At 52.3% G+C, this 20,710-nt stretch overlaps 1 protein-coding gene across 2 annotated transcripts; it reads right to left on the reverse strand.

Annotated features, from left to right (window-relative positions):
* Positions 1-1,774: 1,774 nt before the first annotated feature.
* Positions 1,775-19,088, reverse strand: NPHS1 (NPHS1 adhesion molecule, nephrin). Of its 2 annotated transcripts, none has more exons than XM_004439714.3 (29): positions 19,016-19,088; positions 18,692-18,907; positions 18,492-18,614; positions 18,166-18,294; positions 17,547-17,628; positions 17,060-17,163; positions 16,747-16,874; positions 16,487-16,658; positions 16,144-16,301; positions 15,740-15,884; positions 15,515-15,639; positions 14,123-14,309; positions 13,878-14,007; positions 13,610-13,782; positions 13,035-13,175; positions 12,814-12,954; positions 12,155-12,276; positions 10,743-10,914; positions 10,487-10,643; positions 10,239-10,390; positions 8,465-8,576; positions 8,200-8,381; positions 6,571-6,627; positions 4,752-4,871; positions 4,591-4,615; positions 4,408-4,483; positions 4,161-4,254; positions 3,946-4,061; positions 1,775-1,933 (listed from the first exon to the last, which is right to left on the reverse strand). In XM_004439714.3, exons 1-29 carry the CDS (start codon positions 19,071-19,073, stop codon positions 1,802-1,804), a joined length of 3,729 nt encoding a protein of 1,242 aa, XP_004439771.1. In that variant the 5' UTR covers positions 19,074-19,088; the 3' UTR covers positions 1,775-1,801. The 2 variants fall into 2 exon arrangements, with proteins under 2 accessions (XP_004439771.1, XP_087278273.1); XM_087422147.1 differs by having other exon boundaries at positions 3,946-4,052; positions 19,016-19,073.
* Between the last annotated feature and the right edge of the window lie 1,622 nt (positions 19,089-20,710).

Consider the following 20,710-nt stretch of genomic DNA (forward strand, 5'->3'; position numbering starts at 1 on the left):
TAAGAGAGTGGGTAATTTATGATTGCAACTCACTGAAGACGTCATTCATTTTCATCTAAGGGAGAAGGGGCATTTATAGTCTAGGAGTGGTTCTGACTCTAGGTGCCGCTGGATCCGGGGGCTTGGTGTGATCAGGAACTTGTTCCCTTTGTTAATACCTATATAAATTTAGAGGGGCTAGATTCTGGGCAGACAAGGCAATAGATGTCTACTACGTTGATTCAGACAGTGGCAAAGAGGAATATGTGGGAAGTCCATGAAGATACCCCAGACACCCAAGATACAGTGTTGGGTCCCTTTGGAGAGCCTTACCCAAGTGGTTCATGTGGTGCTGAGCAACCCGGGACCTGGATTATCAGCATATTCTGCTCCCTGAGCACAATGATTGATTCAGGGATGGGCATGAGACCCAAGCTGGGCTGATGAAAGACAGGACTCTCCAGAGGCACTCTGGCTGCTGAGCCTACGGAATGCCAGCCAAGACCTGTAAGTGGTCATCTTTGTGAGAGAGACCCCTCCTGGCTTTTGTTTCAATACCAGGTCCAGCACTGCCTGAAGCCAACACTACCCCTGGGATCTTCAGCTATAAGAGCCAGTAAATTTACCTCTCCTGATCCACCAGTGTGGACACAGAATGTCGTAAGTTTCCTCTTTGAAAAGGAAAACTACACAATTAGAAAAATTCTACTTTTGGGACTGGAATCATCTTTTAACCAAAGGGAAATCATTTGGACCCTAATGTATTTGTGTATTCAGGTGCTGTGATGTAAAAACTTATCTTAGTCTGCGCTGATAAGAAATAACATGGACAAACATTTGAACAAAGCAGTTTTGATTACAGGAATAATCAAGTAGAAGTGGAGGCCAAAGAAAGGTTATACTTAGCTATAGTCTGTTCTCCATGGAAATAGGCAGAATTCTCAGTTATCTTTTCCTGCTATTCAATATAAAGAATAAAAATTCTCGTGCTGGGCTGCTTCATTATTTATTTTTTTAAATCACCTTTATTGAGGTATAATTTATGTACCATAAAATGCACCCATCTTAAGTGTACAGTTCAATGAGTTTTGACAAATCTATATACCCACGTAACCACCGCCACGATCATGACAGAGAGTATTTCCATCACCTCCAAATAGTTCCTTCACGCCCTCTGCAGTCAATTCCCTCTTCATGGCCCCAGGCAACTACTGATCTGCTCTGTCACCATAGATTAGCTTTGCCTGTTCTAGAATTTCTATAAGTGAAATCATACAGTAAATATTCTTTTGTGTCTGGCTTATTTTGATAGTCTATTTATCTTCTTTTTATAGAGTCTATTTATGTTTACACGTGTGTCATAGTTCATACATCATGTTTTAGATAACCGAGGAAAATAATAAAACAAGTAGGACATAACAATGGTTCATAAATTCCACTTATTCTTAGCTATTTCAGATACAGTTGAACTCAAAGTGAACTAAGTTTTTAGTATGTCTTTTCCCACTTCTGAGATTTTTATTTTAAAAAAGCATAAAGACCCTCCAAATAGCTTTTCATTTTTGAAATTTTTTTTACAATTCACTGTGTCCCTTTGGAGAAGTTCAGTTTCTAAAGCCACCCCCAAAAGGAGCCTTGTTTATACTTTGACACCAGCTTGAACCATCTTCTGTCACTAACAACCCTCCATGTCCTCTCCAGAAAAAGTCCAGTCCTTTGTGTCTTACGGAGCTCGCTTAAGATGCTCAGCCCAGGCTGGACTGGAAAGGACCATTGGAATACTATGTCCTGCAGGTGTAGGAAAAGGGTGTCAAGAAGGGTCTCACACCAGATGTCCCCTCAGCTCAAAGGGTAGAGAATCAGGCTCCAGAGGGTCCAAGTCTCCTGCCACCTGATCGTAGATTCCTCTTGGATCCTCATACTTGTTCCCAGGCCAGCAGGGGCCATACGCACCCTGACAAGCAAAGGTGGAGTTAGAACCATAGAGGGAGGCCCTGTGGGTCATCATTACAGTTTTGGGGGATACACACTCTTGCTCAACTTCCCAGAAAAAAAATGTTTTAGTTTCTAATTACAGGAAAAAATTCTAACATATACAAAGAGTAGAATGATTATAATGAACCCCCATCGTGAACTCCCACGTACCTGTCACCTAGTTTCCACAATATCAACACTTGGTCAATCTTGATTTACCTATATCTCTATCTTCTCATCCCCCACCTCCCCTAACTGGATTATTTTTAAGCAAGTCCAAGATATCCCATGATTTCCTGTCAGATAAATAATTTAAATGTCAGAAACATGAAACTTTTAAAAGCCCACGATAGCATCTATGGAAACTGTGGAAGGTGAGTCATGATTCTGTTAGTCCTATGAGTTTCCAAAACATTTCCTCATCAAAACAGAAGAGAAAAAAGACCTGGGAAGGTGGTCCTTTCTGGAGATGTGTTTTGCCCTAGGATTGGGAGAAAATGGTTGTTTTAGCTCAGCAAACTTGAGAACAGATTTGGCTCTGGGCCGAATATGACCTACCTCCTGTTTTTGTATGGCCTGAGAGCTAAGAACAGTTTTGTATTTTTAAATTGTTGGGAAAATATCAGAAGAAGAAGAATATTTGTGACATATGAAAATTACTGTATATGAAATTCAAATTTCAGTGTCTAAAATAGAGTTTTATTGGAATTTAGCCACACTCATTTGTTTATGTATTGTCTATGGCTACTTTTACACTACAATGCAGAGTTGGGTAGTTTTGAGAAAGACAGTATGTCCTGCAAAGCCCAAAATATTTGCTATCTGGCCCTTTACAGAAAAAGTGTGCAGACTGCGTCTGTGCTTCCGAGGGCACGTATGGTTCAGCACCATGGACAGCATTTATGCATGCATTTCCACTCTCGGGGGACTGGTGCCCCATCTGGGACCAGGTGACAGAGGGAAATCCTGGGCCCAGAGGTGCCAGAGCATCAGCCAAGGCCACATAGAAAGTCAGGGGTTCTGTCCCACCTCCCGCACCGTGGGGGCTGGTCAATGGTCAAAGTGCCTGTCTGTTGCTTTATCTGCCCATCACCATCTTCAGTTCCCTCTGGGCTCTGTCCCTCTCCCACTCTCAGCCCAGTGGACTGAGTGGAGCTGGCCCTTACTCCCCGATGCCAGGGGTGTGCACCGATCCAGACCTGTCCAATTAGCACAGTCCACCCCAAGCTTCACTGACTGGTTCAGCGACGAGTACGTGACCCAAGCTAGACCAATACATGTCAGCCTTGGGGCTTCAGGGGTATTGGAAAATATGCATTCTCTTTCTCTGAGAGTTTCTAATCTAATAGGATACAAACCTGGATTTGCTAGGGATATCTTTAGGGAGGAAATTCTGGGTCCAGCTGGGTGGGCCTGAATATAATTCTATCCCTTGACTTTTCAATTGAGTGGGCCAAAAAATTCTTTCTCTAGATCTCCCTTCTTAACCAGTGTAGTGGAGATGGCTAATTATCCAATGAAACACACACCTTCCCTCTTTCACACTAACAGAATTGTAGTGAGGCATATAGCTGCCAAGCTAGACTACATTTCTCAGCCTCTTTTGCAGTTAGGTGTGGCCAAGACACCATGTTCTCACTGATGGGATGAGAGCAGAGTGTACTATTTCTGGGCCTGGACTATAAGGAGGGTTGTGCCTCCACCACGCTCTCTTTTCCCCTTTCCCACCAGTTGAAACCCCCAGTGAACTGGCCGATCCATGGAAACCTGGACAATGCACTAGGGGATAGCAGAGGAACACAGCGGGAAGAACTCGGGTTCCAGAATAACCACGTGCAGCACTCACCTCTGACTGCTACATGAGAGAGAAATAGACTCTCTCATTCAGGCCCCTGGATTATGTCCAGGCCTGTTTGTTACAGCAGCCAGCTTTCCCTAACTAATACAAGCAGTAGGAGGTGGGCTTCTGGCACTGGGAGAGTTTCTCCTCACCATCTGTACTTCATCATAGAGGTGTCCCCAGGCCCCATACGGGGCGTACGGTCTTTCCACCTCATCATACAGGTGCCCAGGAAAGGGCACATCCTCCTCTTCAAGGCCTGTGAAACCTGGGGTTGGGGTGGAAGGAAGGGATGGTCAGGGCACCCAGTCCAGATGTCAGGGACATCTATGAGCCGGGGGGGAGTTCATATGTGGTCACGACTCACCTCGGGGATAAGACACCTCCTCCAGCGTGGGGGGCAGCTGGGGGCTGAAGTCCCTCATGGAGTGGTAATATGGCTCTACGTCTGTTGTGCTCACCTGTCAACCCCCCCCCCAAAATAAACCAGATGAAGTCCTTCCATCCTCTGACTCCACAGTTCCTGGAAAGGGCAGGGATTCCCCTGAAGCTAATGGCAGAATGTTAGTCACTGTCAGTTCCCTGCTGGGGGGCTGTCCTGTCCCCCCACTCACCGTGGAGCTCCGAGTGTCCCGGTCTCCAGTCCACTGGCTCTCCTCGTATTCATTCCTGACCCGGTCCTCCTCCGACCTTCCAGGATGCAAGTACGGAGGGCAGTTGAGTGTTGACCCTCTGACACCTGTCACCCCAAACCTCCTCCCTCAGAACCTTCCTTACAGAAAAACACCCCCACTTACCCCGCCTCTGTCTTCTCTGAGATGCCTGAGGGAAGTAGGAAAAAGGAGTCAGAGACGACCCCCTCCCTCAGAGCCCACCTGGCCCTGGGAGACCTTCAACACGCAGCAGCCCCAGGGCTCCCTGTCACCCTCCTCCCAGCAGGGGAAGGGTCTCTCCTCACCCTCAGCAAGACGCCTCAGTCTCCGCTGCCAGAGGAATCCCCCAACACAGGAGGCATTAGAAAGCAGCAGAAGACCCCCAACAGCAAACAGCACAGGCAGCAGGGGCAGCTCCGAGGGTCCTGGGGGCGGAAGGTACCACTCAGTGAGCCCAAAACAACTGGCTCTAGGCCCAGAGGGGGTTCTCTGGGAAAGCCTGTCCCTGACCAAGCAAAGCCCTCCTCCCAGTCAGGGGCGAGCACGGCGGGGGTTTCCATGTCCACCCCCTCTTGCCTCCCCCGGGCAGGGGGCTCCTTTCTCACATCAACCCACTAGCAGCGGGTCCTACCTTTGCCTGAGCCCCATGTACTGACTCAGGCGGAGCTTCAGCTCCTCAGCTGGGCATTCAAGACCTTCTGTGATCTGGCCTCTTCCCACGTTTCCAGCCTTGCCCACCAACCATAGACTCTGGTACTGGACCCTCCAGCCACACAAAGTAACCGCTGGCTGTTTCCAGAATCACTGAGGCAGACCCACACCACCCCTAAGCCTTGAAATAGCCAAGTGTCTGTCCTTAAATGTCCTTTCTTCTCATATTCTCTTCACTCTTCCAGCTCCATCTCAAACGACTTCCTCTTTGCACAAACTTCCATCCCGGACAATGTCAGACTCCTCTGCTATGTCCTGAGGACAAGACTAAGTCCCTACAAGCAGACATCTGCTCAGCTTCCGTTTCCCCATCTTCTGCCAACATCACTCATTTCCTCTGAGGAAACAGCCACTCCCCTGCTCTCGTCTGTGTGCTCCACAGGACTCCACGGAGGACACTGGCCCAGCCTGGCCAAGAAGAGCACCCCTCCCTCTCTCCACAGTATCGCTTCAGAGGCTGGCATTTGACCCAAGGCGGATTTCTGCCAGAACATTTAGGCCACTCTTCTGCTGGCTGCTAAGAAGTGGTTGTCCCACTGGAGCTGGAGGTGTGGGGGAATTTCTTTGCCCTCTTGATGGAAGAACCGAGAAGGAAGCCTTCAGAGATGAAGGCAGAGTTAAGAGGGGTGAGAAATAGATCCTTGGGGAAATTTTTGAGCGCCCGAATCCAGCCACAGTTGGAGTTTTCAATTTCACGAGCCAAGTAGTTCTTTCTGTTGCCTACAACTGCTGAATTTCTGTCACTTGCAACCCTCTTCTCAGGCTCTAAAGGGGGTTGTTGCCAAAATGGTCATAATTCTCTATAATTTTGAGTGGTTCCCTTCCACGCTGACTCTGAGCTGAGCCATGTCACTCACTTCGGCCAATGAGACGATACTAAACGTGACAGGATCAGAAGCTTGAACAGTGCTTGTAAATTGGAGCTTGCCCTCGCTTGCTGCCCTTTGGTCTCCTGGGACCACCTCCATGTGAACAAGCCAAGGGGAGACATGTGGCCAAGGGCTCTCCATTGTCCCAACCAAGAGCCAGACTGTCAGATGGGTGAGAAGGAGGCCTCCTGGACCACCAGTCCCAGCAGAGCCACCAGTCCCAGCCACTCATCCAATCATGAGAAATAACGCTTGTTGCTGTAAGTGCCCATGTTTGTGGTGGTTTGTTATGCAGCAAAAGCCGACGGATGCAGGCTCTGCACAGGGCCTGGAATCAGCTAATTCTTTTAGAATTAAACTGAATTAGGAAGAGAGAGAATTGATCACCTCCAGGCAAGAGGCCGAGCTAAGGATATGAGTGGGGGCCCATAGAGACAGAGTTAAGTCTTCAGGGGCTATGGCCACAAGGCAAAGGAGGCGGGTTACAAACCTGAAAGTTTTATTCTCAGGGGAGAGAGGGGTGCTTGGGGGATGGAGGACTTGCCTGCAGGCTGCTCTGTGGGCAGCTGGTAGCCGGGTTCTCCAGAAGGCTGGTCTAGACCTGGGGGTGGACATAGAGGTTGTGAATCAACACCAAGAATCTGAGATAAGTCTTAAATATTTCTCAGTCTCCTATTAAGGTTTTCAACTCATTTTGAGACTCATGGGAACTGATTTATGGCTTCTTAGGACTATTTCAAAGAGAGCTGGAAATTGCTGATAATAATGGTAATACTATCAACAGCCATTCTAATGCCAATTGTAATAATAATAATTAATTGGAGATGAGTGCTTTATGGTATAGAAGGTCCTTTTAACCTGAGTTGCCAATTTGGGGGTTAACCGAAGAAGATGCTGGACTGTCAGAGTGCATTAATAGAAGCATAAGTTCTAGAGCAGGGGAGGTGAGTGTAGTACTTTATGCTTTAGTGCTCAAAGGGAAGACTGGCATGTGGGGGGAAAAGAGAGGAGGGAAAATTGTAGGGATGGGCAAGGGTCCTTACTTCCATGAGGAAAAAGGCTGCTCTGTCAGGAAGGTAAAGACAGAAATAGGGAGCTTTCATGGGGCAAAGTAAACAGAAGGTGAGCAGGGGGGCATTTCTTTAAATTAGCATTTACATAGCACTTACTTCGTACAGGGCACTGTTCTAAGCACTTTAGATATATTAATTTATTCCTCACAACTGTCCAAGATAGACCTTATCTTCAGAAACTGAGGCACAGAGATCTGAGATATACCTTATTTTTAGAAACTGAGGCTCAAAGATGTTAAGTACTTGCCTAAGGTCTCCCAGCTAGGAAGTGGCAGAGCTGGGACTCGAACCCAGGCTGGTCTGAACCAGCTCTTTGTGGTGAACCACTCACTACAGTGCCTGTCAGAGTCACAATGTTCTCATTAGTCATTTTCAAGGAATTTGTCCATTTCATCAGAGTTGCTGAATTTATTGGCATAAAGTTGTTCATAATGTCCCCCAGTTACCCCTCTCATGTCTGTAGAGTCACTAGTAATGTCTCCTCTTTCACTCCTGATATTCGTTAAGTTGTCGTCTCTCTTTTTGGCCTTGATTAGCTTTACAAATGTTACTGATATTTTCAGAGAAGCAGCTTCTGGTTTCACTGATTTTTCTCTATTGTTCTTCTGTTTTCTACTTCATCAGTTTCTGCTCCTACCTTTACCATTTTCTTCCTTCGGTTTACTTTGGGTTTAATTTGCTCTTCTTTTTCTAGTTTCTTAAGATGGAAATTTGGAGCATCAGTTTGAGGCCTTTTGTAAAAATCCAATATGAGCATTTAATGCTATGAATTTCCTGCTAATCACTGCTTTAGCTGCAGTTAACAATTTTCATATGTTTTCATTTTCATTCAATTCAAACTCTCTTCTAATTTCCCTTGTGTCACTTATCACATTCAGACAGTATAGGTTAGTGGCTGAAAACTAGTCTCTGGTGTTCATCTGCTTGAGTTTCAGTTGCATGTCTACCTCCTTCTAGCTGTGTGAGCTTTGACAATTTGCTTAACCTCTCTGGGCCTCAGTTTCTTCATCTGTAAGAGGGGAATAATAGTATTGACTTCACTATACCACCCTATAAGTCCTCTGAGAAACTGCAACCTGCCCAAGACTGTTCCTTCCTACCTGGGGTGGTGATAGGGATCTGGGACCCCTTGTCAGCTAGTCCGCTGTCCCCCAGGGCGTTGCTAGCGAGCAGCCAGACCCTGTATCGTGTAGCAGGCTGCAGTCCAGTCAGTGTGAAGGTGGTGGCCTGGGGCGGTAGGACATCCACGTAGAGGAACCCTGGAGTCCCCAGAGCCTCATACCTGCAGGAGAGGGAGGGCAGTCCTTCAGGGAGGTGCCCCAGCCCTGCTGGCTGCCACCCTTTCCTGCCTCCCCAGGAACCCACCTGATCTGGAACCTCTGTGGCAGGCCCCCATCAAAGCCAGGCTTCCACTCCAGCCCCACCGAGTATGGGGTCGTGCTCACGACCTTTAATCCCACTGGGGGATCAGGGCGGCCTTTGAGGAAAAGAATGGGGAAAGTAGTCAGAGGGTACAGAAGGATTCTAGAAGATTCCTCCCAGATTTTTCCTAAGAATAATTTTTTTTTTTTTTTTTTTTTTGTGAGGAGGACCAGCCCTGAGCTAACATCCAATGCCAATCCTCCCCTTTTTTGCTGAGGAAGACTGGCCCTGGGCTAACATCCATGCCCATCTTCCTCTACTTTATATGGGACGCCGCCACAGCATGGCTTAACAAGCGGTGCGTCGGTGCGCACCCGGGATCCGAACCGGCGAACCCCGGGCCGCCGCAGCAGAACGTGCGCACTTAACCGCTTGCGCCACCGGGCTGGCCCCCCTAAGAATAATTTTGAATATACAGTTGATTCTCGTTCTTCATGGCGATTATGTTCTGTAAAGTTGCTGTGAACACTGAACTAGCAAATACCCAGCTATTGCTTCCAGGGGAAACGCGGGGTTAGGTTCCTGCGAGCCGCTAGTCACAACGTTTTCATCACCCAAACAATAGACAATCTTGTTTTATATGTGTTTCTGTTTAAGGACACCTTTTAAAATACATGTTGTTGATTCATTAACATCACACTCACGGCCAACAGCGCCATAACTCACGCCTGAACAAAGCTTATCCCACACAAGCCTTTCCTCCATATGTCACATCGCGGCCTCCTTGCTCTTAGGGACACTAGACAGCACTTCAGCACATTGCGTGGGGCCATTTTAATTAGCAGAATCACTAACAAAAAGCACAAAAATGCAAAAAACTGTGGCACTAAGGAGACTGTGAAAGGACACTTATTTATATCTGAGAGCCGAAACAGGAAGGCAGGGGGTCGCCTGGCTCCACCTCAGCCGAGAATGGGCTCATGGGGTGACTCAAATTTTTCACCCGCTCTGTACACATCCCTGAATGACTGGAAAAGCACCATGAGAATTGATTTTGGGGTGACAAATAAATTTTAGTGAGTAGGCAAATTTGCAAATATAGGCTTGACAAATACTGAGGATCGACTGTGTAACATACATGTTCCTGTAGTGGATTTCTTGTGCCTAGCTCACATTCGTTCCCCTCCTTTCTTCCGGATACAGAACCCTGAATATCCTTTGGAGAATCGCCTGCCTGCATTCTCAGGCCACGTGCTTCTGATGGAAGTGACTCCACCCCTTGAAGGATGGACATGCAACCCGGCTTGGCCAACCAGAGTGTCGACTTCCCCTGACCGCACGATTGGTTCAGGGATGGCCTGGGAGCCAAGTAGAGCCAATGAAGCTTAATTCTAGCACTTTCACACCACTGTTAGGAAAAAAATTCTATTTCCCCTGGGAGGTCTAACAGCCAACTATGAGGAGCCAACCGACACAGAAAAGCAGACCTGAGAGATAGAGAGTCCTGGATGACGGCTGACTCTAGAGCCAGCCACTCCTGAAAATCTGCTTCTCAGTTATTTGGGCCAAAAAGTCCCCTTTCCCCTTTTAGTCCTTTGTTCTGGGTTTCCCTGAAGACCCCGTCTCCATTAGGATTTTCAGGGCAGGCAAAAACTCCATCCTCACTCATAAACACCTCTCAGGTTTCAGGAACACTGCCAGTGTGGGGCCAACCAGAGACTCCGGGATTGACCTGGGGCGCACCCTCCCAACCCCCCACAGCCCCCTCCCACCATACTGATGCTGACGAGCTGAATGTTGGTGTGGTCCGAGCCGAGGGGGTTGGTGGCTGTGCATGTGAAGAGAGCATAATCTTGGGCTGCAGACACGTTGGCAATGGTCAGGAGACTGCTGTGGACCCCGCCCTGGTGGTATGTGTGCTCTGTGTACCTGGAGAGGAGGTGTGGCAGGGACTCAGGGAGGGTAGCTGGGGGGCTGGGGACCAGACTTGGGGCTGAAGTGCTCCCTGGCTGGGCCTGGGCTCACCTGGGATCCTGGAGATCCAGAGGGACCCCGTTTTTGGTCCAAGTAAAGACAATGTTTGGGACTCCTCGGGCACGACAGTGGAGAGTGGCAGAACTGGTGCTGTCTCCAGCTGCAGCCACCTTAGTTAGGGGAGTGGGATGCTCCACCTGGGGGGCAACTAGGAAGAGTTGGGGGTCATCATGAGGTATATGGAAGGACGTGAGAGAGGTGGGTTTAGTGGCAGGCTTTGAAGTCAGGGGTTTGGGGTGTTACTCACATCTGACAACAAGACGGACAAGCCCTCGGGCTGGAGGTGCCACCCCATTGTCCACAATGCACTGGTAAGCACCAGCCTGGGCCAGCTTGGCCTGACGAATCTGAAGACACCCTGTGGATCCCTTTGATGTCATCTCCATGTCATCCAGGCTCTGGTCCTCTTCCTCTTCTCCCTGGAGGTCCAAGACTCAAGAGGTGGCCCTCCAGTTCCATCATCCCCCAAACTGGGTCCCTTCTGTAGCCTCATTTTCCCAGCCACAATCACCTTCTACAGAGCTAGCAAAGAAAAAGTCCCCCCTGGGGCCAGCCCGGTGGCACATCGGTTAAGTGCGTGTGCTCTGCTTTGGCAGCCCGGAGTTCGCAGGTTTGGATCCTGGGCACGCACCGATGCACCGCTTGTCAAGCCATGCTGTGGCAGCGTCCCATATAAAGTAGAGGGAGATGGGCACGGATGTTAGCCCAGGGCCAATCTTCCTCAGCAAAAAGAGGAGGACTGGTATTGGATGTTAGCTCAGGGCTAGTCTTCCTCCCCCATAAAAAGAAAAAGAAAGAGATCCCCCTGTCATCTATCCATCCATCCATTTATCCAATCATTTGTGTATGGATCCATTCATTCATCCACCAATCCAGCCAACCACTAACCCATCCATTTATCCAACCTTTCATGCTTGGAACCATCTATCCACCCAATCATCCATCTATTTGATCATCCACCTACCCATTGATTCATCCATTTATCCATCCATCCATTCACCTCTCCTTCCTTCTATCAATTCATTCATTCACCCATTCATTCATCCAACCATTCGTTGGATGAACCCATTCCTTCTATCCATCCATCTATCCACCCTTCCATCTCTCCACCCATCCACCCCACCTATTCACTCATACATGCACACACCCATAAACACATGCATCTGTTCATCAATTCATCCAGCTACCTATTTATCCATCTCTCCATCTCTTCATTGATCTATCCACCATCCATTCATTCATCCATCATCCTTCTACAGACATCTTTCCACTGATGATGTATCTATCCATTCATCTACTCTCAAATATAATCCATTTTACTACTCATTTCTCTTATTCAATCATCTACCCACCCACGTATTCATCTATTTATCCATTCATTCACTTGTCCATTTGTTCTTTCATCCACTCACTCATCCATCCACCTGTTCATCTACCTATCGATCCATATATCCATCACCTACCCACCCACTCACCTGGTTATCTATGCACTCATCCACCCAGCCATCTGCCATTCAACAGTTAGTTCTTGGAGTACGCCCCAACAAGTATATAGTTATACAAGGTCATATAGATGTGACCCCTCCTCCCAAGGAGCTCACAGTCAAGAAACCACATCCCCCAGTCCCCACCTCCATTTACCAAGGGTTGGATGCTCACCAGTCTCTCCCAGTTGAACATCTCTGGAAGGATGGGATTGGCATCAACGGTGCAGACTATGTCCACAGAACCCCCAACGTTCACCTCAGTGGGGTCCTGGAGAGCTCGGATGGTGGGAGCATCTGGGGGAGGCAGAGGCTTGGGGAAGACACTTGGGCCCTGATAGGCCTTGGTGGGAGAGGGTTCCAGGTGGGAGGGGTGTCTTAGAGGTGCCCAGGAAAGTTACAAGTGTAAATACAATCGGCCCTTTACCCAGAGCACTTGGAGTAGAGTTCTCAAGATTAGTGAGGGTGTCCCCACTCTCTACTGTGCCTCTGTGGTGACACGAGTAGGTCCGGTGGACTTCCAGAATTGGGTGGGGGTGGGGCTTCGGCTTCCATAGCGGGCTTGGTAACTCCTATGTAGGTGAGCCCCCTGTCTGGGCAGAGATTCCACCTTGGGTCTCTCTAATGGGCAGGACTCCCAAAGTGGGCGTGGCTCCATCACAGTCCAGGCTTCCGGAGCGGGAGGCTTACAGGATGGGTGAACGTCCCTGGTTGGGTGGAGCTTCCACAAAGAGGAGACTCCACCCTGGGCAAGGTTCCCTGGGCGGGTGTGGTTTCCAGGGTGGGCGTGGCTCCCAGAGCTCCCTAGTTTCCAGGGGTCGTGAGGGGGCTCACAGTGTACATCCAGCCGCACTAGCGCTTCAGCCGTGCCCTCCGAGTTCTGGCAGTGCAGCTGATAGAGGCCGTCGTCGGCGCGGGTCACATTCCACAGCTGCAGAGCTCCGCCAGACAGGATGCGATGCCGGGGGCCGCCAGCTGGGAGACGTCAGGGTGAGGGGCCTGCCAGGCCCTTCCGTCCCGAGACCTGCACCCCTCTCCATGCCCACTCCGCGCACCTGGGCTGAGGCGGTAGCCGCGGAAGGTCCAGTTGAAGGCCTCCGGGGCAGGGTTGGCGGACACGGACACCGGCAGCAGCGCCTCGCCCTGCTCCACCGCGGTCACCACGAGCACCTGCTCCCCCAGGAACTCTGGAGGATCTGCAGAGGGGGCACCGCCGGGAGTCAAGATTGTTGTTAAGGTTGGGGTCCGGGATGGATTTGAGATCATGTACAGGTATAAAGTGTTAAAGTCGAGGTCACTAGATTAAAGCTACGGACAAGGTAACAGTTAAGTTCAGAGCCTAGCTCGGGGGTTAGGTTCAGGACAGCGGTTGGGATCCAGTTGAGGAAAAGGGTAGAGACCAGAGTCAGGTTTAAGGTTGGAGAGAGGGGCCAGGATGGGAGTCATGGTGAGGAGTTTGGACAGAGGACAAAGGCAAGATGCAGGTTGGGCAGGATAGGAGTTGGTGCAGGGCCAGGGGTCAGGAAAGTTTCGAGGTTTAGGAGTGAGGTCAAAGACAGTGTCAAGGTGAAGACCCAAGTAGTATGCGGTCGGGAGGGGGTCAAGAGGGCTTCCAGGCCGGCGCACGTACACAGCACGTTGAGGCGGTAGAAGGCGCTCACGGTTTCTCTCAACTCCGCGCTGTGGGCGCGGCAGGTCACGCGGTGGCCGTGGTCGCGGGATGACAGTCTCAGAAGGACGCTCCTGGCGGCGGCGGAGCCTCTGAAGGGGGCGCTCCGGGGCGGGGCGGCCACGCCTTCCAGCCTGTAGACCCGCAGTGGGGGTGGGGTCGGGTCAGGGCGGAGACGGACAGGGAGGTGACCAGAACCAGGGAGGGGCGAGACCGCTCGCGCGCTCACCTCTCCCCCTCCTTGTCCCACGACAAGTTGACCGGAGGGTTGCTGCTCACGCTGACGCACGTCAAGTTGACGGCGTCCCCGGGGCGCAGCGCCGACGCGTTGGCCAGGATCGTCACGTTAGTCGGGGGAACTTGGAGAACGGGTCGCAGGAGTGAGGACCGGAGGTGAGGAGGAGGCCCGGCCCAGCCCCGCGCCCCCCGCCCGGCTCCCGCCCAGTTCCCCGCCGCCCGGCCGCGCGCGCTCACACTGCACCACGAGCTGCGTGGACGCGCTGAGCTGGCCCGCCTTGCACGTGAACTTGGCCTGGTTGTCCGACGGGCCCGTGACCAGCACCAGCTCGCGGGAGAAGGTGCTCCCGGACTTCTCCAGGCTTCCCAGCTGCACCCGCCGCGGCTCCTGGGGCGGCCGCGGTTCGGTCACCGTGCGCGAGTCCTGAGGGCGGACACTGAGTGGGGGACCGCGGGGAGCCCTGCCAGTCCCCCCTGAGATGCCCCCACTGGGCTGGCCGCCAGCCCAGAAAAAGCTTTTGTGTGATGAGGATAGGGCGCCCCCTTCCGCAGGCACCCGGCTAGGGTGGAGGAATGGAGACCAGAATTGAGCATCCCCCGCCCTGGCGTCTCTGCCGCCAACGCTGGGCCCCCTGAACCCCGAGGTTTTGCCATCTGATCCCGCCTCCAGCCCCAGCCCACCCCCCAACCCCCGCGCCGCCCCGCCTGCTCTTCTGTGGGTGCTCCCTGCCGACCCTCAGCCCCGCTCCTCACAATCCATTGCCCCACATCTACCGAGCACCATAGGCCGGAGACTCCCTTGGAATTGCCAAGCCTTCCCAGAATTCCTTCATTTTTCCTATCCTTAGTTCTTTTTCTTAAAATTCCCACTTTCCCCAAAGATTTCCTTTGATCTTTCCCTTAATTCCATTGTCTTTTCACAGATTTGAATCTTTCTCCAATATCCTCCTATTATCCTAGTCTTTTACTAGAATTCTTTGTATTGCCCAAGGTCTTGGCATTCCCCTAGAATTCCGTCTAATTAAGTGGAATTCCATTTCATTCCTATAATTCCTAGTCTTTCCCCCGGAATTTCCACTAGCTCCCTAACTTGCCAGGATTTTCCCAGAATTCTGTCAGAATTTCTTTTCATTTTAATAGAATTTCATTTTCTTACCCCCAAGTCCCAAGAATTCAATTTAATATTAATGGATTTTCAAATGATCTGTGGAATTACTAGTCTTTCCACAAAATTTCTAGCCTTTGCCTACACTATCATTGCGTTTGTTCCTGGAATTCTTAGTTTTCCCTAAAATTCCTGCCATTTCACCTGAATTCTGAGATTTCACCAGAATATCCTTTAATTTTAATGAGATTATTGTCTTTTGTCTAGAATTCCCAATCCTGATCCAGAATTCCTTCTTTTATCCTAGAATTCTGTTTTCCCAGAATTCCCAGAATTTTCCTAGGATTCCATTTAATTCTCATGGCATTTGTGTCTTTTCCAATTTCCTGCCTAAACTCAAAATCTCCAGTATTTTTCATGAAATTCAGGTTTTTCCAAGATTTCCCAAGACTCTCTTTCCCAGGAGAGAGGTTTCATCCTTTCCCACTTTCCTGGCCACCTCACAGCCCTTGCTTGACACCCACCTTCAACCAGGTGAGGGAGGGGTCTGGGTTGCCTCCAATGGCCAAACACACCAGCCTCACCCGGGTCCCAGCCCGGAGGCGCTGCCCCACGGGCGGCCCCTCGATCCACAGCTTCTGGGCAGGATCTGTGGGGAGAGCCAGGAAGAGGGGCTATTCTCTCTAGGCTCAGGCCTGAGGGTGTGGTCTCTAAGGCATGGGCACCCCTGGGCATGGGTGAGGGCTCACATTTCACATTCAGAACAAGCGACTTCTTGAAGGTCTCCTTGGTAAAGGCCTCACTGAAGGCCTCACATGTGAGGGTCAGACCATTGTCCTCTCGTCGCACCAGAAATGTCAGGTTGGACATGGAGATGTGGCCACCATGCAGGCCCTGGCAGGGAGCCAGCTTCAGACTTGGGGACTAGGGCACCCCTATCCATGGTACCAAAGGTCTGGGTCCACCCCAGACCACAGCAGGGACATACGAAGCATCTCCATCCCTCCATGTCAGACCCAGGAGGCCTGGACCCCAGTCCATGCTCCCCAAGGACCAAGGCATCCAGGATGCCAGACCCCTCCTCTCCCAGATCCAGGAGTCATGCCATCAGCTCCCTCCTCCCTCAGACCCAGGAGCTCGGCTCCCGCCTCACGTCCGTGACCGTCTCCTCTGTGGTCAGCAGTTGCCGCCAGCCCAGCCACCATCGCAGGAGAACCCGAGGGCGACTGGACTTGGTGATGCAGGAGAGCGTCACGTTCTTGTTCTCAGACTGGGATGCAGATCCCAGGATGGTAATGGCGCTGGGGGGAACTGCAAGATAATGGACAGAGGAGAGACACCAAGCTGGGCTGGATTCCTCACAGACCAGCCCAGACAGACGAGGGACTGGGGACAGATGTCAAGGTATTTGGCATCAGACAAGCATGATTTGGGGGCACAAACAGATGGTTCTCTGGGGCATGGACTGACAGATGGGCAGCTGCACCAGGACTCACAGGTGACCTGCAGCGTAACCCCGCGTTCCTGGATCCCTGGAGATACGCTGTTGTGGGCCTCACAGCTGAGCCTCACCCCGTGGTCTTCCGGCCGTATGATCATCACTAGCAAGCTGCGGGCCACCGAGTGAGCGTGCTCCGTGCCCCACGCTGTGGACAGGGGCTGGCCATTCTGGAGACAAGCACAGGCCTGGGTCAGCGCAGGGCCAGCTCCTGGCCCCCGCCCTTCCCCCCACCCCCACACCTGTCTCTGCCCTCACCTTCAGCCACTGCAGTGTGGCTGGCGGATTCCCCCCTCGGGCCATGCACAGCAGCTCCAAGGTCTGCCCTGCCCGCACATGCCCCTCATCCAGGCCTGGCCACTCAATGACAGGGGGTCCTGGGGGGACTGGGCAGCAACAGTCACTCAGTGGGCCTGGGGAGCCCATCCACTCTTTCCAGGCCCCACAACCTGCCTCTGAACCCCCACATTTCTCCATGAGAACCCAAATCTTCCATAATCCCTGTGCTCCCCAGTTCCCCCAATTCTTCTCTGCATCCCCAGTGCCCACGGCTGACTCAGTTCCCACTTACACAAAACATTCATAGTGACTGAGACCTTGATAGGGGTGTCCAAAGCTGGGCTGGATCCCTCACAGACCAGTAACTGCCCATTATCCGAGCTCTGAGGTGTCACCCTAGGTGAGAAATTGGGGTTCTGGAGTCAGACACATCATCTGAAATTTAGGGAGACAAGGTGAAGAGATGGGGATCCCAGGTCCCCACACCCGGTCTAAATCTCCCTGCTGATTTCCTCTAGGATCTGGAGTTCCATAGAAGAGATTAGGGGGTCATCAGTGAGAACTGGGGTCCTGGAGGCCCACACTTGGCCAAAATCTTTGTGCTTGATACCCTGGAACTGAGGTTTCCCATAAAGAAGTTTTGGAGTGTCAGGGTGAAGAACTGGGTCCCAGGTGTTCATACCTGACCCAGGTTTCCATGCTTGAATCCTTGGGATGTGGGGTTTTCATGGAGAAATTTGTGGGTCAGGATGGAGGAGAGGGCGCCCCGACTCCCATACCTGGCTGTGGCCTCCGTGGTGAAGAGTTTCTCCTGGGACCCCGCATTCACATTAGCAGAGATGTCTGGAATTATTTGTCCACCTTTGGGCAACAAGAAGGTTGGAGGGGTGCCAGGTTCTCCCCAACATAGATCTCGGGGAGCATGGCCTGGAAGTCCTCAGGGTGAACACACTGCCCGCTCCCTCCTGGCTCTGGGGGAAAAGCACTAACTCCATTCCCTCCACCCTCAGGCCTCCCTGAACACTAGAGTCCTCGGGGCTGGGGCCTGGGCCTCTCCCTCCCCTTCCCTCCTTACTGGGTTGTATCACCTGAACCATCACCACCTCAGGTCCTTGTTTCTGCACCAACAATGACACCCATATCTCTGTCTGGAGCCTCAGCCTCTCCCCTGAGCCCCAGACCAGCTGTCCTGCCGTCTCCTGGGTGTTTCTCCCTGGATGTCCCCTCCCATCTACCAGGTCCCACACTGACCTCGGCATCTCCCCAAGCCTGCTCCTGCATCCCCAGCTCAGGAATGTCATGTATTCTGGGGCCCCTAGGAGGGCACTGGGCAGAGACACACCCCCTCCCACCCACTCCAGGGCTTCACATTCGCCCCACCAATTCACCCACACTCACTCCGGAGGAAAGTGATGTCGGGTGCTGGCTTTGCGTCCCCAGACACACAGCTGACCTCGTACTCCTGCCCAGCCACCCACGTGACCGTGCTCCCTGCCTCGGGGGTCAGCTGAAGCACCTTGGGGGGCACTGGTGAGAAAGGGTCTGGGTTAAGCTGCCGCCTCGAGAGGGATACGAGGATTTGGGTTTGGGGGCTTATTGCTCGTGAAATAGGTCCTGGACCCCAGGTCTGAGGAAGGAGGGCTGAGGGCTTGGACTCCTGGAGCCTGGGGCAGGAGAGGGCTGGAGGTCCAGACTCATGGGTCCTGGGGGGCTCTCACCCATACCTAGCACAGAGAGAGTCACTCTAGGAGACACGAGCTCGGGGCCTGTCTCTGAGCGGCTGACTTGGCACTCGTACTCTGCGTCGTCGCTGAGGTCACATGCTTCAATGCGTAGGTGGAATTCCCCTGCAGGGGGGACCCAAGGTTCGGGGCCGCGGTCGGCCTCTGCTGGTGGCCCAGGGTCTCACGCTCTGATCCCTTACCTCTAGTGGGGTCCCCTTCCAGGCGGTACCGCGGGAAGCCCGGGATCCTGCGATCGGGGCCGAGCAGCAGCCCGTCTTTGGCCCACTGCACTGCACTGCCAGGGGCGCTGACCCCACACCGCAGCTCCGCAGCGGCCCCCTCCACCACCGTCGTGTTTTCAGGCAGAACCCAGAAGCTTCGGGGGGTGGAGGCAGGGATTGGCAATTGCGCCAGGCCTGGGGACACAGGGGGGTCAGCAAGAGAGGGCAGAGGGTCTGTCTGGAGAACGTAGGTGGGAAATGAGGGCCACTTGGCGCTGGGTCACAGGCCAGGATCCCACTCACCTGTGGCCAGCAGCCCCACGAGGAGCAGGGGAGCGCTGATGGGGATCCTCAGGGCCATCCCAGGTCCTCTTCCTGTGGCCCCACAGTGCCCACTGCCTGCCTCCTGCGTCTGCCTCTGTCTGTCTCTGGGTCCCTCTCTCTCTCTCTGTCTCTCGCTTTTCTCTTGCTCTCTCTTTTTCCGTCTCTTCTCTCTCTCTCTGTTTTTGTCTTCCCCTGAGTCTCTCTCCTTCTCTCCCTCTCTCCCTCTGTCTGTCCGTCTATCTCTCTCTCCCTGCCCTAAGTACCCTCCACTCTCCCACCTCCCGCCCTGTCTTTCTCTCTCTCTCTCTCTCCCCCTGTCTAAGGCACTCTCCCTCTCTCTCCCTCTGTGTCTGTCTCCCTCCTTGTCAGTCTCTGTTTCTCTTTCCTCTCTCCTGCCACCCCCACCCCTGCTCTCCTCTCACCATCACAGCCCCTCAGGGAGGACCTGCTGCTCAGAGTTGGGCAGACCCCAGAGCCCAGGAGAGCGACTAGGCCGACATGGTCAGTGGCTGAGTCGGGCCCTGTTCTGGGACCAGGCTTGATCTCCTCTCACTGCTCCCTCCCCCAGGCGCCCTCCCGAGTCCCCAGCTCCAGGCATCTGCCCAGCAGGCTCCTCCCGGCCCAGCTGGAACATGAAATCCACTGTCAGCACATGCCAGGCACATTCCTTGGTGCCTCCCTAGCCCCCACGACCCCAAGGGCCTGGCGGGGGCCAGGGACAAGGGGGAGCAGTCAGACCCAGGCGGTCCCAGCTCAGCATGGGGGACAGAGAGCTGGGCCCAGCATGGGGGAGGACTCCCCGGCTCTTCCCTGCCTGGGTACATGGCCTTGGCAAGTCCCTTCCTTCCCTGAGTAGACATCAGCCCCTTAGAGACATCAGAGATCTCTGCTGGGGAGTGTGCAAGAGTGTGTGTGAGAGACTGGGAGAGTGCAGATACCTGTATGCACGTGTGTGTAAAGTGCATGTGAGTGTGTGAGCGTGTGTGTGAGCATGGGGAGGGTGAGAGTGAATTGTGATCCGTGAAAGGGTGTGCAGAGTGTGTGAGTGTGTAAGAGTGTCTAAGGTGTAAGTGTGCCGGGTGCAGGGCAGTCAGAGTAGGGCAGAGTGAAAGGCAGGGTCCAGACCCCCAGCACTAGTTCTGGGTATAGAGATGAACCCAGTGTGGGAGCCCTTTGGCAAGAGCTGGTGAGTTCGTTTCTTGTAGCTTCCCTCCATCTCTCCCGTCTCTTCTTTCCTCTTCTGTGTCTCTGTCTCTCTCCCTCCCTCTACCCATCTCGATTTATCTTTCTATCTTTCTCCGTCTCTTTGAGACTCTCCTCTCTGTCTCAGTGTCTTTCTCTCCCTCTCTCTCTCTCCACTAGGTGTTTTCATCTCCACCAACTTCTAACCATTTCACTGTGTCTATATCTGCCTCTATGTGTCTGTTTTTCCGTCTTTCTGTCTCTGTTCTCATCTTTATCTCTCCCCCCCACTCCATACTCTCTCTCTCTCACACACCAGAAGTTCAATAGTTGTTCTCGGTCAACCTTTGACTGTGCCTCTTTCTCTTATTTGTTACTCCATCTCTTCTGATGGTCACATCTTTGAATTTGATAACCATATGCTGGTTGGCCTGCCCTCCCCACCCCAGTGTGCACATACGCGCTCACAGGGGATAAGCTTCTTCTGCCTGC

Source organism: Ceratotherium simum, chromosome 33 (genome assembly GCF_057802395.1).
Source record: "Ceratotherium simum simum isolate JZ-2026a chromosome 33, ASM5780239v1, whole genome shotgun sequence".
Lineage (NCBI taxonomy): Eukaryota > Metazoa > Chordata > Mammalia > Perissodactyla > Rhinocerotidae > Ceratotherium > Ceratotherium simum.